Below are 17,101 nucleotides of genomic sequence, written 5' to 3' on the forward strand. Positions count from 1 at the left end.
GTTTATATGAAATTCACTGGTATTCTGCTGGGTGTAATATAAAGGTTTTTGATTGTTTTGTTTTATTTTATTATTGTCCTGCTAGACTACAAATAATTCGGTAGATAATGTAAAGTTCCCTCGTGTCAATTTTTAAATTACCAGTTAAGAGTTTAACTAAATCACTTTTGAGTCAGGTGTGGCTTGATAATTATTGTACCGGATTGTGAATCCAACAATACATAGATCCTTGATGACGATAAACCCTCTTGAAATAAAAAATGTATCTCAGAACGACTGATTCTTAACCTGAAGATGACCTATGAAGGTCGAAACGTTGTTCTCTTCTCATCAATAAAAGTGTTGATATCAATACCAGCCGTTCTCAGATACAGATCAAAAGTAGGAACAGTTAACGCAGTAACTTCTGTGTAACTTTAGCAGTGTAAGGCTAGAGAGAAGGCAGCTAGTCGTCAACACCCACCGCCAATTCCCAGGCTACTCTTTTATCAACGAATAATTGAATGAATTGCTCGTAACATTATAACGGCCTCACGGCTGAAAGGGCGAATATGTGTGGTGTGACGAGGATTCGAACCTGAGACTCTCAGATTATGAGTCGACCGTCCTAACCACTTGGTGGTGCTGGACCAACCGCTCCTAGGACAGAGTTTACACAATTACATGCGGAATATGTACCGAAAGTTATACACAGTTCATTCTAGTCTACTTTTGACTGTTCATTTGTATTGAGTTCATAAAATAAAGCAAATTTACTTTAATGTGACGGTGATATACAGTTCTTGATTAACCAGTTTCCTAAATTATAAGAAAATACACCTCCCACATATTATATAAAGTTCTTAAATGTTATAAACTTACTTCAAGCGAGAATTACGAGAGCATTATGTTCTAGTTGGATTTACAACGTTAGAAATTGGATTTCGATAACCCCAGCTGACACAGCACCAATTGCCCACTCTGTAGATTTGTACTCAGCACCAAAAAAAACCTGTGTTATAGTTCACACAAAATAAATATTTGCGTCGGTATTTCAATCGTCGAAACTGAGATTTTGAAACCATAAAGTCCGAAAAGCTTCGCCCCGCAGTGGCTCAGCGGTATGTCTGTGGACTTACAACGCTAAAAACCGCGTTTCGATACTGTGGTGGGCAGAGCACAGATAGCCCATTGTGTAGCTTTGTGCTTATTTCAAAACAACAATTTATGCCCCCCAGTGGCTCGGCGATATGTCTGCGGCCTTACAACGCTAAAACCCGGGTTTCGATACCCGTGGTGGGCAGAACACAGATAGCCCATTGTGTAGCTTTGTGCTTAATTCAAAACAACAATTTATGCCCCCCAGTGGCTCGGCGGTATGTCTGCGGCCTTATAGCGCTATAAACCGGGTTTCGATACCCGTGGTGGGCAGAGCACAGATAGCCCATTGTATAGCTTTGTGCTTAATTCAAAACAACAACAACAACTGAAAAGCTTGAATTTTTCACAACTTGTTGTAACTTATACAAAGAAACTGATAATTTTTGAAAACTTCAACTGTAGTTAGCAACAATATCTAACTTCAACTGTAGTTAGCAATAATATCTCGATTCTGGTTCTAGTCTGGAATAACAGAGTCGTATGTAAGCCATGGTATCTATCACTGTGGAGGTAAAGATGGGGGGTTCGGATTAACGTTTCGTTCACGATGGAGAGTAACTGTCGTAAACCAGACAGTTAAAGTACTGGATGAGTAAGAAGCGGGTCTTTCACCACCCCTGTCAAATATAAGGAAACATCAGCAGATCTGCCAATAAAACTGGTAATTGATAATAAGAAGTTAGAAACCTTGTAGGTCCACTAACATTAGAAACCAGACAAGTTCAGCATCACTCACGTTTCTGCTCCATATCCTCAACAAATCGTTGTGTTCGCTCCACTAAGCCCCTCGTTGTCGTTCGGGGCACGTGACAGCATCGTTGTGACCTGGATAACGAATCAAACGACCAGATTATTGCTTTGCTTATGTTGTCCTCTACCAGTAATAGGTTTGGAACAAACAAGACCTGCTGTTGGCAGTAAACAATGGCTCCCGAAGTTCAATAATATCTCAATTTGGCGCCAGTTCTGATCCTCAAATTTTGTGAGCTATATATACCTGGCTATATAATATAAAATGGGCCTATTGGTCTGTCCAACAATCTAGTCGATAGAAAACCACCAGCTGCGTCACGTGATCAAGCTATCATCACTGGTGATTAATTCGAATTGCGTAAATAACAGAGGGAGTTTCACAGTAGAAAGAAAATAGCACCTCATCGATTGAAATACACATGTTTGTGTGAAATATATACATATTATTTTCAGCGTGGTCCACGAATGATTTGGATCAGTTATGGTACATAACCTTTTAGTGGGCATAAAACATTGAACTTCCAGGTTGTTCAAGTGCACTTGGGATTGTGAAATATTTTACAGTTTCCAGATTGTTCAAGGCTTTCCCGCTAGTACAGCGGTAAGTCTACGGATTTACAAAAATAAACTCAGAGGTTCGATTTCCCCGGGTGGATTCAGCAGATAGCCCGCTGTGGCTTTGCAATTACAAAACACACAAACACATACAAATTGTTCAAGTGCGCTTGGAATTGTGAAATATTATTTACAGCTTATAGGTTGTCCAAATGCATTTGGAATTGTGAAATGCTTCTTTTGACAGCTTGATTATTCAAGTGCACTTGAAATTGAGAAATGTTTCTTTTGACAGCTGCTTGATTATTCAAGTGCACTTGAAATTGAGAAATGTTTCTTTTGACAGCTTCTAGATTATTCAACTGCACTTGAAATTGAGAAATGTTTCTTTTGACAGCTTCTAGATTATTCAAGTGCACTTGAAATTGAGAAATGTTTCTTTTGACAGCTTCTAGATTATTCAAGTGCACTTGAAATTGAGAAATGTTTCTTTTGACAGCTTCTAGATTATTCAACTGCACTTGAAATTGAGAAATGTTTCTTTTGACAGCTTCTAGATTATTCAAGTGCACTTGAAATTGAGAAATGTTTCTTTTGACAGCTTCTAGATTATTCAAGTGCACTTGAAATTGTGAAATGTTTCTTTTGACAGCTTCTAGATTATTCAAGTGCACTTGAAATTGAGAAATGTTTGTTTTGACAGCTTATAGATTATTCAAGTGCACTTGAAATTGTGAAATGTTTCTTTTGACAGCTTCTAGATTATTCAAGTGCACTTGAAATTGTGAAATGTTTCTTTTGACAGCTTCTAGATTATTCAAGTGCACTTGAAATTGAGAAATGTTTGTTTTGACAGCTTATAGATTATTCAAGTGCACTTGAAATTGTGAAATGTTTCTTTTGACAGCTTCTAGATTATTCAAGTGCACTTGAAATTGTGAAATGTTTCTTTTGACAGCTTCTAGATTATTCAACTGCACTTGAAATTGAGAAATGTTTCTTTTGACAGCTTCTAGATTATTCAAGTGCACTTGAAATTGTGAAATGTTTCTTTTGACAGCTTCTAGATTATTCAAGTGCACTTGAAATTGAGAAATGTTTGTTTTGACAGCTTATAGATTATTCAAGTGCACTTGAAATTGTGAAATGTTTCTTTTGACAGCTTCTAGATTATTCAAGTGCACTTGAAATTGTGAAATGTTTCTTTTGACAGCTTCTAGATTATTCAACTGCACTTGAAATTGAAAAATGTTTCTTTTGACAGCTTCTAGATTATTCAAGTGCACTTGAAATTGTGAAATGTTTCTTTTGACAGCTTCTAGATTATTCAAGTGCACTTGAAATTGAGAAATGTTTGTTTTGACAGCTTATAGATTATTCAAGTGCACTTGAAATTGTGAAATGTTTCTTTTGACAGCTTCTAGATTATTCAAGTGCACTTGAAATTGAGAAATGTTTCTTTTGACAGCTTATAGGTTGTCCAAGTGGACTTGAAATTGAGAAATGTTTCTTTTGACAGCTGCTTGATTATTCAAGTGCACTTGAAATTGAGAAATGTTTCTTTTGACAGCTTCTAGATTATTCAACTGCACTTGAAATTGAGAAATGTTTCTTTTGACAGCTTCTAGATTATTCAAGTGCACTTGAAATTGTGAAATGTTTCTTTTGACAGCTTCTAGATTATTCAAGTGCACTTGAAATTGTGAAATATATCTTTTGACAGCTTATAGGTTGTCCAAGTGCACTTGAAATTGTGAAATGTTTCTTTTGACAGCTTCTAGATTATTCAAGTGTACTTGGAAGTGTGAAATGTTTCTTTTGACAGCTTATAGGTTGTCCAAGTGCACTTGAAATTGTGAAATATTTCTTTTGACAGCTTATAGGTTGTCCAAGTGCACTTGAAATTGTGAAATGTTTCTTTAGACAGCTTCTAGATTATTCAAGTGCACTTGAAATTGAGAAATGTTTCTTTTGACAGCTTCTAGATTATTCAAGTGCACTTGAAATTGAGAAATGTTTCTTTTGACAGCTTCTAGATTATTCAAGTGCACTTGAAATTGTGAAATGTTTCTTTTGACAGCTTCTAGATTATTCAAGTGCATTTGAAATTGTGAAATGTTTCTTTTGACAGCTTCTAGATTATTCAAGTGCACTTGAAATTGTGAAATATATCTTTTGACAGCTTATAGGTTGTCCAAGTGCACTTGAAATTGTGAAATGTTTCTTTTGACAGCTTCTAGATTATTCAAGTGTACTTGGAAGTGTGAAATGTTTCTTTTGACAGCTTCTAGATTATTCAAGTGCACTTGAAATTGTGAAATATTTCTTTTGACAGCTTATAGGTTGTCCAAGTGCACTTGAAATTGCGAAATATTTCATTTAACAGCTTCTAGATTATTCAAGTGTATCTAAGCCCGATTTATAAGGTTATAGACAGCCAAATGAAACACGTAAAGAAAATAATAAATATACACTAAACATGCCCTTGATTAGACAGAAACACTTGCTTTGTAAGAAAAACAAATACAGTTTTTTTTTTCCTTTTGGTATTTTGAACCTGAATGATCACCTCAGAGTCTTCAGAATTCAGCTTAGTTTAATTTAAATCTGTTGTAGGTCAACTATTCTACAGCCCTTACACTACTGTACTTCGAATATTGGAACTGACTGTCACGACTGTAACGCCACACAAGTGAAAGTGTGAAACATGTTCAGAGGTATATTGCCGTTCCATTAGACTTCTCGATTTACAATTTAATATGTAAATTAATGGGTTACGGTAGACCTCGTGTAGATCTAAGGATACGTTTCTAATGCATAGAAAGGAATTTGAGTAAGTTCCAAGTCTGTTTTTCTAGTGGATAGCTTGAGGCTTGATTGTAGCAGTGAGTTGATAAATTATAACTTACCGAACGTTCATAAGCCTATATAGCACACTCCATTTAGAATTAATTTGAAATACGTCAGAGATGGATTAGAAGACAAAAATCTCGTAGACTGTATTATCTCTGTATAATTTGTTATGTAATAATATCGATAAATACGGATTTATTTATGTTTTGATTACAAAAGGTTTAATGTGGGAAAAAGGATAATTTTGAAATCCACAGAAAATGTAATTCTCCATGTTGAGTGTAGGAGTTTTTAATTGTAATTAGGCTTAATGTTTGTATTGTTTCTTATTATAAAAGGACTAGGCATGGCCAGATGGTTAAGGCACTCGACTCGTAATCCGAGGATCGCGGGTTCGAATTCCCGTCGCACCAAACGTGCTCACCCTTTCAGCCATGGGTGCGTTATAATGTGACGGTCAATCCCACTATTCTTTGGTAAAAGAGTAGCCCAAGAGTTAGTGGTGGGTGGTGATGACTAGTTGTCTTCCCTCTAGTCTTACACTGCAAAATTAGGGATGCCTAGCGCAGATAGCCCTCAAGTAGCTTTGCGCAAAATTCAAAAACAAACAAACAAACATTATAAAATAGTTTGTTGGCCCCTGGGATGCCCGAAACTGGAGGGAACAGTGAGGGAACATAGTAAAGAACATTTTTAAAATGAGAAACACGTACCGAGATTATTCTATTGTTGTTTTGTATTTCAAGATCCGTTCTTCAGGTTTCGTAGTTTAAAGTGGCCTGTGTCACACCGGTAGAAATGGTGTTAGTGTACTTTAAACATAATAGTAGTTGCACATCACCCTAGCGTAAAGGGTGTTCGTAAGTCATTGAACCACTCACGAATTTAATTGTATGACAAATAATTTGCTTTGTGGTATGATGTAGGCTAACATTTCACGATTGTTCACGGCAAGTAATGCTGTCGAGGGGAACCTCTCGTGACTTGTAGGATGCCGAGGCGACAGTAAATCTCCGCCCACATACGTACCAGCATTCCGGTGTAATCGACTCAGTGGCGTTGGTTATTGGGGCACGCAAATCTGCCATATCTAGTACATTTGTCGTACAGAAAATTACCTATTCCATGGAAACTAGTAGGAAAAAGCTATGTTTACCAGTTTCACTGCGGAAACAGCGGTTGGTTAACTGGTGTGGTTCCTATACCATTAAATTACGAACACTGTATGTCTAATACATCCGCACTATATTGTATTCTCAGGTATTTAACATTCTGATTAGTTGCATAAATTGTGCAAGACGAAATAAACACTTTTCTCGTGAGGGAAACCAAGCGTGTTTAGACTGTATGTACAATGATTCATGGTTCATCCGGTGCCACAAAAATTGTGCTCCGTACGTTAGGGCCAAGGGTGGCTAACAGAAGTACAGTCAGATCTAACTTTTCGATCGGAAGATGAGGGACCAAGAGTTGGCAATAGATGATATTGACCAGGTCTCTTCCCTCTAAGTCAGTCCTTTCAAAATTATGGAGGACTGTGAGAAACACAGCTCTTATTTAGGGACGAACCAAATTCTGAAACATATAAACAAACGAAAATTATAAAAATAATTTCTAGATTTTCACACGGAAAGCAGTGCACAGAGAGCCAGGATTATGGTTTTGTGACTTACAACAGACAAACTAGTTAAACTTACGTTTTATTGTTTGTTTTGAATTAGGCACAAAGCTACCTGGTTTTTGGCATTGTAAGTCCGCAGACGTACTGCTGAGCCACTGGGGGTATACTTACGTTTTATAAGTCTGACTATGAAACAGTTGAAGTTATGGGATTCTCATAAATTATTCTTTTAAATCCATTCTAGAATTTCACTAGCTGATCAACAATTAGATAACGGAAAATAGATCAGTACTTTAACTGTGTTAATATGTAGTACTTTTATCTAGCTCAGGTTTAGAATCTTGTCTGTCAAATAGTCTTTTATGTGTTGAGATTTTGACGTTCTGAGAAAACTTATTAATGGTATTTAGTGTTAAGACAGCTATTTAAAATTAATTTTGTCGTATGGAGTACAATGTTTACTGATTACGTTCCTTGCAACAACGCTTTAAGAACGTTTAATAAGGCTTAAGTAAACTGTTAGCCCGTTAGGCTTATGTGATAAAGAGGCTTAACTCATTAGAAATACATATATTTTGCTTACCACATATATTTCATCAAAGAAAATTATTCATAATTTCAAAATTTCAGACACAGTCTGCATACGTCTTGCTACGACACATTTTGCGACCCCCCCCCCAGTGATTCTGTCAGTTCGTAAGCCTATTTTTCTCTGCATTTTAGTATAAAATAATTTTATGTGTCAGTGATCTTTATCGAAGTTAATATGTAAAAACGGCTCGTTTGGATCGAGAAAATATGGTTGTGTAATTGAGTGTCGAAATATAGAGGGCGGTGTTAGATGTTTGAATATATAATTTTATATTATTTATTTTACTATTTTTGATATAGGTATAAAGGCGTTCCTTTATATCTAACACCGCCCTCTACATTCCTACACTCAGTTAGACAACCCCTTCCAAACATGTGGTCAGCTTCCGGTCAGTTACCTCTTTCTTTCTTTGTGAACCTAACGATGACCGAAGAAGGTCGAAACGTTGTTCGCTCCTCTACGTAAAATATTTTCTCAACCAAACGAGCCGTTTTTACATAAATATTTCTCTACAAGTGGGTTTTCTCAACATCACCGAATATCGGAGTTTAGTTCTATACATTTTGGAGAGTCTGATGCAAATTACTTTTCCTCTTTACTGAAGAATATAACCGGTTTCTGAAAAATATTATTATAGTTACCACACGAGGGTCAGAGTTTACTACACTTTATCTAACCCATTAAGGACTCTTTATCAGTTTTCGAGGGTTATCTGCACTAGCTGTCTCTGGTTTATACTAGAGAGACAGATAATCAATACTACCCACTAATTCTCGGTCACATAATAATATTCTGTTTATAATTTCACACCTTCACTCCTATGGGTGAGTGGTAAGCCTAACAGCTTACAATGATAAAATTCGGATTTCGATAAGAAACAAACTAACTAATTCATTTTATGTTTACTGTCAAATCCATAAGTTCGTAAACAATTAGGCTTACTGGATTCTCGTAAACTTTTCCTTTAATAAACCCATTTTAGAAATTCGTTAATTGGTCAATAATTATATGACGAAAAATACGTAAGTAATTTTACTGTATTAACGTAATCAAACTCAAGTTTATAATTCTGCCTGCTAAGCCAACTATTTTCCACCAAGAATTTTCTCTTCATTTGTTAGTAAGCACAAAGCAAGAATTAAGCCCCACACCCACACCAAGTAGCAAGGCATTATATATAGGCTCTCCTCCTTAGCCCCCTAAACACCCGGGCCCAGGGGCACTGGCCCCCCTGACCCCCTCTCGTCGGGCCTGTAGCGATGTACTCCAGTCTTTCACGAACATTCAGCTTAGTTGTGTTCGTACTTGTTTTATAATTCAGGTTGAACCGAATCTTTCACATTATAATTTTAACGAACCGTCAGTTTATTTTATTTTTGCAGAGAAAACGCACAGGCTAGAATAATAATTCCAAACCACTTTTCAATATTTTGATGACGAGAAACCCACATGAAATAAAAACGTATCTCAGAACGACTGGTATTGGTATTGACACTTTTATTGACAAGCAGAGAACAACGTTTCGACCTTCCTAGGTCATCTTCAGGTTAAGACTTTTTGTTTGTTTTGTTTTTTTAATTTCGCGCAAAGCTACACGAGGGCTATCTGCGCTAGCCATCCCTAATTTAGAGGTGTAAAACTAGAGGGAAGGCACCTAGTCATCACGACCCACCATCAACCCTTGGCTTATTCATTTACAAACGAATAGTGGGATTAACCGTCACATTATAACGCTTCAACTACTGAAAGGACGAGAATGCTTGGTGTTACGGGGATTCGAACCCTCGACCCTTAGATTACGAGTCGAACGCCTCAACCCACCTGGTCATGCTGGGCCTCAGGGTAAGAAAGAGAGAGTGTACAAGTGACCGTTGCCGGACATATGTCTTGTCACTTGTAAACTCTCCTTTTCTTAACCTGAAGATGACCTAGGAAGGTCAAAACGTCATTCCCTTCTTATCAATAAAATTGTTAAAACCCAAACCAGCCGTTCTGAAATACATCTTTTCAATATTATTTTCTTTTCATAACATAAGTAGTCACGAGAATGATCTGAATTTATTTCCACTTTCTCTGGAAAACTCTTCCATCTTATCTCAATTAGTTGCTTTACAAGACGAAAGCATCTAGACGAAAACGAAAAAAATAAAACAAAAATTGTTTCACTACAGAATCTGAAACGCACGTTGATAGCAAAAGAAAAACACAGCAACAAACAACTGCCGTCAACATGTTCTTCAATCATTTGCTGGCACCATTTTCACACTCAGAGAATGTGAACTGGAACAATTGTATCTTGAGATAACACTAAGATTTGAAACCTAAAAGCGTTCTCGGACAAATAAAGAACTTAACGAGTCTTCTGTGTAAGTAACGGATCATATTAGGTTGAGGAATAATTCGTAAGTGTTTTTAAATAATGTCATTCAAGCATTACATGCAAGACTATACAATACTTCAATGTATGAACACATTACACCCAAAACATTTATTATGATACTTTATTTCATGTAATACCTAGGTATATAGTATGCATTGTTGTAAACGAAATTGCAAGAAATTAAATGCGAAAAGCAGATGGTGTCGAAAATGCTCGATTTTGTCCACTTGACATTCCATTTAATGAGCTGAAAATGAAAGCAAAAATTAAAGACATATGAAAATCAAATACACCATCTATTAGAGCAAAAAATTATCTACCAAATGACGTGAAATATTTTGCGAAAGCGTTTCATTTATGAATATATTTGTTTAACTTGAAAAAACGCTCACGAATTATTCCTCAACCCAATAGATTACACAACTAAGTTAAAATGAGCGAACCTGTATGACACCAGAATCCTGACTAACTGTATGGGTCAACATATTACAAAGACACTGGATTCCGAACAGTGATGTGTCATGTTAAATATTAAAGTTCGATGTTGAATGATAAAGAACAATCATTGTTGCAATAGCATGGGCTTTTGGTTTGTTTGTTTTTCAAGTTTGTTTTCCAGATCTAGAAAGAAATGATTAAATAGGTCGAAACGCCATTTTTTACAAAAAACATTTTACTTTCTCGTCACGGTCTTTGTTGTCCAGTTTTTTGCGGCATAACGTCACTTCACCCCAATCACACCACAATCTCGTGCATCTGTTTATAAACGATGTTTGCTGCTGTCTTTGTGTAAAACCAATGTAAAGAAACACTGAAGATGTCGTTAAGTTTTTACATGAACCATCTTCATAATGTTGGTTTAACACTGGTTCTCGTGGTACGGATGCAGCCAGTGTATTCTAAACTGGGTTCGTTTGTAGATGTGAACACCCGTTTTTCCCCGCAATATGAACTTGGGAGTTACGGGGTTCGCGTCCCATTGGCATAAACCTTGGGTCGTAGATACATTATTAGGTCAAAGGTTATCGGTTGGTATGGTTGATTAACAATTGTCCCTCTATCTATCAGTTCACAAAGGTTAATGTAGATAACTCTCTTGTAGCTTCGTGTGATTTTTTTTTTTCCAACAGTAACTAAATCTTCGTTTAATGACATCTGGCATTTTAAGTTTTCGTTTTTCGTGTATCAAAGTAAAATACAACAGGTGGTAAATTATATTGATAAACAAAGTATCGCATTGCAATTCTTATCAGAGATTGTGATTTGAGAGTCGTTTGGTTAGTTTTTTTTTTTTAATTTCGCGCAAAGCTACACGAGGGCTATCTGCGCTAGCCGTTCCTAATTGAACAGTGTAAGACTAGAGGGAAGGGAACTAGCTAGTCATCACCACCCACCACCAACTCTTGGGCTACTCTTTTACTAACGAATAGTGAGATTGACCGTCACATTATAACGCCCCTGGCTGAAAGGGAGAGGATGTTTTGTGCGACGGGGATTCGAACCCGCGACTTTCGGTTTAAGAGACGAATACCTTATTTACCTAGCCGTGCCGGGACTTGTGTATAGTAGATATGTTGACATATAACAGCATAAATTCATTTCCTTCATAGATTTTTACAATTACAATTTTGAATGTGTAACCAGAATAGATAAATTTTGTCTAAGCAAAAGCTTATTTGACCTTTGGGATGGTCTTTTGTCTACGCGAACTGAATTGAGTCAATGAGTTGTTTGTATTGTTTACATCAAGAGTAGGGAGGTACAAATTTAATCAAGATCAATCAGATATATTTTTGTGTCACAGAACTAGAAAGGACGTGATGCACAACTTCGAAACACAGCAAACATGAGAGTAAACAGAAAAATCCAATTATGTGGAACATCTACACCAAAACTGTTTACACTTCACTCAGTAACACCTAGCGCTTTTAGGTTGAGAATATTACTTGTGAGTTACAAAACAAAACTAAATAGATAAAACTAGTTCAAATAAGTAGACATTTTGATCAGTAAAGTCTTGGAGGTTGTCTGTCTTAGTCTTTCGGCCCGGCATGGCCAAGCGTGTTAAGGCGTGCGACTCGTAATCTGAGGGTCGCGGGTTCGCATCCCAGCTCGCCAAACATGCTCGCCCCTTTCAGCCGTGGGGGCGTTATAATGTTACGGTCAATCCCACTATTCGTTGGTAAAGAGTAGCCCAAGAGTTGGCGGTGGGTGGTGATGACTAGCTGCCTTCCCTCTAGTCTTACACTGCTAAATTAGGGACGGCTAGCACAGATAGCCCTCGAGTAGCTTTGTACGAAATTCAAACAACAACTTAGTCTTTTATAAAGATGGCCTGGCATGGCCGAGCGCGATAAGGCATGCGCTCGTAATCTGAGGGTCGCGGGTTCGCATCCGAGTCGCGCTAAACATGCTCGCTCTCCCAGCCGTGGGGGCGTTATATAGTGACGGTCAATCCCACTTTTCGTTGGTAAAAGAGTAGCCCAAGAGTTGGCGGTGGGTAGTGATGACTAGCTGCCTTCCCTCTAGTCTTACACTACTAAATTAGGGACGGCTAGCACAGATAGCCCTCGAGTAGCTTTGTGCGAATTTCAAAACAAACAAACAAATTATAAAGATGTTAAACATGTTCCATTCAGTTTTTAATTTTTTTAATGAATGGTATACTGAGCAATAAAAATGCGAATAAATTACAGTAAATAAATACACATGACCACCTGTTTTAAATCTGCTACGTTGTCTGCTTTATTATTTATTGATTTCTTTTCGCTTGGTACAAAATACTGGAGTAACATAGCTACTTGTAAGTTACGGAGAGATAGATACTGGGTTTATTGCAAACCTTTGTTCCTGACTTGGGACAATGTGGTGCTTGAAATAAAAAACTGACACACAATAAAGGTAAAAGTTACATAACATTTAAGCGAGTTCAAGATTAAGCACATATGAAAAGAGGATTATTGGTCCAATCCCTTAAGTTTCTCTTTGATAAACAACTCAGGCTCAATCCCGGGTCAACCGCTTCAAGTCAAAACAATAGAAACTTTCAAAGACTTCACCTGGCATACTTAGTTACACTGCATTTTAAAATAAATTATCATTACGTATAATTTATATAAACGTAGCTAAGCCTTCAAATCAAATTATTTTGGGCAATAAACCGATTCCGTACGATGGAATATTTAATTATTTTCAAGACAATTGAATGTTAGACAAATGTATTGAATTTAGTTAGTATGTTCTAACACATAATTCAACCAGGGACTTGTATCGTCCATAATTACACAGACAAAACACGGTCAGTTTTGACCAATATCTGTGAAAGATAGCACTTGTTTGTTTGTCTTTCAAGTCCACTGTTCTTTCGAAAATGTTTTTTTAAGCCCTTAACAACAAAGTTACATCATTGGTCCTTTCGTCTACGAAATTTACGTAGTTAGTATCGAAATATATATACATAAGTACACACATACTTATGATAATATAAATATATTTTGTACACAATCTAATATGCAATCTTGTCTCTGTGTTACTGTAACTGACTACAAAGGCCAAGAAGTAATTGCACGTCTCATTTCATAACGGATATAAATTAGTGTTAAGTTTTATTTAATATTTCCATACCTTTTACCCTTTCATAATTGATTATTCTGGTAAATAAAACGTCTCTAGAAGAATTTTATCGCATTTCTATAAAGGTGTCAAGGTGTTTATAAAGACAAATCACTCTTCGCAAGTTTAACCGGCAACCGTGAAAGGGATTCGACAAAGAGGCACTTGATGGAATCTTCTGGTCTTTCCTAGTTTCCCTGTAGATGAACTGAAGGCTTCCAAATTCGTTCTTATATCTAACCCCTATCACCGAATATGTATAATGAAAGCTAAGAGAGAAGCGAATAGTAGACTTTCCGTACACGTGATCTGGGAAACTGCGTTTAAAGTATAATCACAATCACCTGCGAATAAAGAAAAGATTGGGAAAAAAAATATCCCGAAAATTGATTAGAAATTCAATATATTGCAATCACATATGCAAATCAAAACTTTAATATTTTTAATTCGTTATATATTATTGCTCAGGCAAAGAAAAATAACTACCCCTACGAGCGTTAGTTATCTTTGCCATAAACTCTTGAGAGAAAAATGAACTTCCAAATATTTGCCAGAAATGATTATATAATTAATTTCTGGTATCGATCCAACTGTAAAAGGTTTTCCAATTATCTGATGAAAATAGACGGAATTTATTTGTTTAAGTTTATCTACCGTAAAATGTTTTCTGATTATATAATTCGTTTTTGTTATAAACAGTCCGCCTACCAATAATCTGATGAAAAATATTGAAAACTCAGTTTTGTAACTCGTCTGTAATATTCAATAAATAGAATGATATATAGTTCAGAAGAAAAGCATATTCAATTTTCACAAAAAGAAATGACCTATTCAAGTCAAGAGAGAACTTACACTAAAAGAAGTCATATCAATGATTTACCTGTTTACTGATACTATAAAACGAATACTGAATGAGTTCAACATCCGATAATGCTGTATAAGAAAAAACATTAAGCGTGTAGCAAACAAAAAAATATTGAAATACATTAATTCAGAGAAACTATGACATGTCATTACTCATGAAAGATAAATTATGTTCGATAACGTTATCCAACTTATTAATCTATCACTACCTCTTGCTCTCCCCACATTCATCCATCTTGCCCAATGGAATGCGTACATACCTGCAGCCGTAATGTTAAAGGTCAAATTTCCTGTGATGCCAGGTTGAATACTGCGGGAACAAGTGTCGTGCAAACCCGACATCCGGGTCACTCGCGAATGAGCTGAGAAAACCTGAGACGATTATACAAATACGTGTTCAGAACGTAATTATTTTATTACATATAAGTACTTGGATATTTCAGTTGATAAACGTTAGATGTCGTTTAGTCCTCAATAAGTTACTGCGAATACTTAGAGATGAATCCAGGCAAAAAAGTAAAAACAGACAATACAAACAGAATGGTAAACTGTTGTATTATCTTTTATCTAAGGTTAATACGTCAGTCAGTTTCAATAGGGTAATTCATACATTATTTGTGTTACCAATGTGTAGAAGTCGTGTACTGTCAGTCAATAACAGAGTTAAAATATTTTTTTTACTTTAATTACCTATCGTATATAAACAAAATCTGACTCTTACTCCTATAACTTTATTTCCTTTCATCTAAGTGATATACCTACTTAGGCTAAAATTATTCCTGTAACTTTATTTCCTTTCACCTAAGTGATATACTTACTTAGGCTAAAATTATTCCTGTAACTATTTCCTTTCACCTAAGTGATATACCTATTTAGGATAAAATTATTCCTGTAACTTTATTTCCTTTCACTTAAGTGATATACCTATTTAGGCTAAAATTATTCTTGTAACTTTATTTCCTTTCACCTGAATGATACACCTACTTAGGCTAAAATTATTCTGTCTTAAAATTAATTCAGATTTCATTCATAAATTTAAACCTTACGTTATAGATGAATTAGAATAAAGTTACTTTACTAGTTACAAGTTTTTTTTCAAGTATATAAATATTGGTTAAAGCAAATAACCACATTTGACAAATACTGACAAATAGGCACCAGGCCGAGCAAATTATTGATAAGTTTTAAATTATTCAGTCTCTTAATATGGAACTGTGAACTTTATAGTATAAATTAATAAATGATCTCGAACTCATTCTAAATAAAGTCGCTGTTTGTAAAATATGTTATTTTTCATTGACTATAATCCAAAAAACAAACTATTTTTATCTTTAAAAGTTTCGCTTTATACCAAAAACAAACTGATTTCAATAATCTCGTAGACGGTACGAAAATATAAATCTTCGAAAGAACATAAAAACGCGAAGTCAAAAATAATTTAGCGTCAGGACATAAAAACAAGCAGAACCCTTGAGTATCCATTTGTTCAACGTCCGAGCTTGTATGATATACAGAGTAGAAAACGTTGTGGTCATCTAAACGAGGCTACGCATGGCCGTCTGGTTAAAGCGCTCGACTAATAATGTGAGGGTCAGATGTTCAAATTCCTATCATCCTACTAAACGTGCTCGCCTTTTCAGCCGTCGGGGCGTTAGAATGCTACAGTCAATTCTAGTATTCGTTGATAAAAGAGTAGACTACGAGTTGGCGGTGAGTGATGGTGATTAGCTGCTTTCCCTCTCGTCTTTCGCTGCTAAATTAGGAAAGGTTGGCGCAAATAGTCCTCGTGCAGCTTACCGCAAATTTAAACCATCCATTTGTTTTGAATTACAATCACCGCTAGTAAATATTTTGGTAATTTTGCTTCATTTAAAATGACAAAAGGACGAAAGAAAGATAAAAAAGAAAGCTAGTTACAAAGGTCTGAGTTGTAGGCTCTTCACTGAGAAGTCTGGCATTTGTTTAAATAATCGCCACCAATTAAAAATCATCCATTACCCGATTACAGAACGGAAATGGAGTAAAAAGCAAGACAATTAACCTTCTTAAGCAATTTAGAATATCAAATCACCCTCTCATTTTGAAACGACATACAAATGAGGCGATCACGAGCCTCGAGGAAGTTGCAATCTTGTCTCGTGGCGATTATCAGTAACTCTGGACTTAAGAAGAAAGACTACAGCTTCAGAAACTGCTTCCGGTAATTTAAGCATTAGCGAAACATATCAGTTTCAGATACTGTAGTAATCGTTATCCCAACGTTTCAGTAGGGTGTAATGAAATTTAAATTCTTAGAATCTCTTGTTATGATTTTTCATCAGGAGCAAGTTGGATAAAACGATTCAAAAATAGAGTCAAATGGTTTCCGTCTTAACTAATTACATTTTAAAATAAATGGAGTGTTTAGATACATCCTTTTCATAGGAATTCGGTCCATAGTTTGGACTAAGGAGGGTGTGGCTTAGCGTTTAATTACTGTTCCCTCTCAGGAAGTTTTAATGTCCAACATTACGTTCCACAACGACTGTTATGTTACTGGAACAGTAAAAACATATATATCGGTTGTAGAATTATAAATACAAAAGGAAGGTAACTGTTATCATCTCTGGAAGATCCACCCACCCACCTACTAAACAATATAATAGATACCAGTGACACATACCACTCCAGTGACATACTAGACCCATGTATGTGTTTACCAACATTAACAAACATTCTATAATTCAACGTA

General features: G+C 36.0%; 1 protein-coding gene across 2 annotated transcripts in view; it reads right to left on the minus strand.

Moving 5' to 3' along the window:
• Window positions 1–12,614: 12,614 nt before the first annotated feature.
• LOC143248619 (uncharacterized) overlaps window positions 12,615–17,101 on the minus strand; it is a 123,699-nt gene continuing 119,212 nt past the window's right edge. For both annotated transcript variants that reach the window (XM_076497120.1, XM_076497121.1), the window contains exons 13-14: window positions 14,631–14,742; window positions 12,615–13,850 (exon numbers count right to left, since the gene is read on the minus strand). In XM_076497120.1, coding sequence (XP_076353235.1) covers window positions 13,753–13,850; window positions 14,631–14,742 — 210 coding nt within the window. In that variant the 3' untranslated portion in view covers window positions 12,615–13,752. The remainder of the gene's footprint in view (window positions 13,851–14,630; window positions 14,743–17,101) is intronic.

The sequence above is a fragment of the Tachypleus tridentatus genome, chromosome 4 (assembly GCF_004210375.1).
Source record: "Tachypleus tridentatus isolate NWPU-2018 chromosome 4, ASM421037v1, whole genome shotgun sequence".
Classification (NCBI taxonomy): Eukaryota; Metazoa; Arthropoda; class Merostomata; order Xiphosura; family Limulidae; genus Tachypleus; species Tachypleus tridentatus.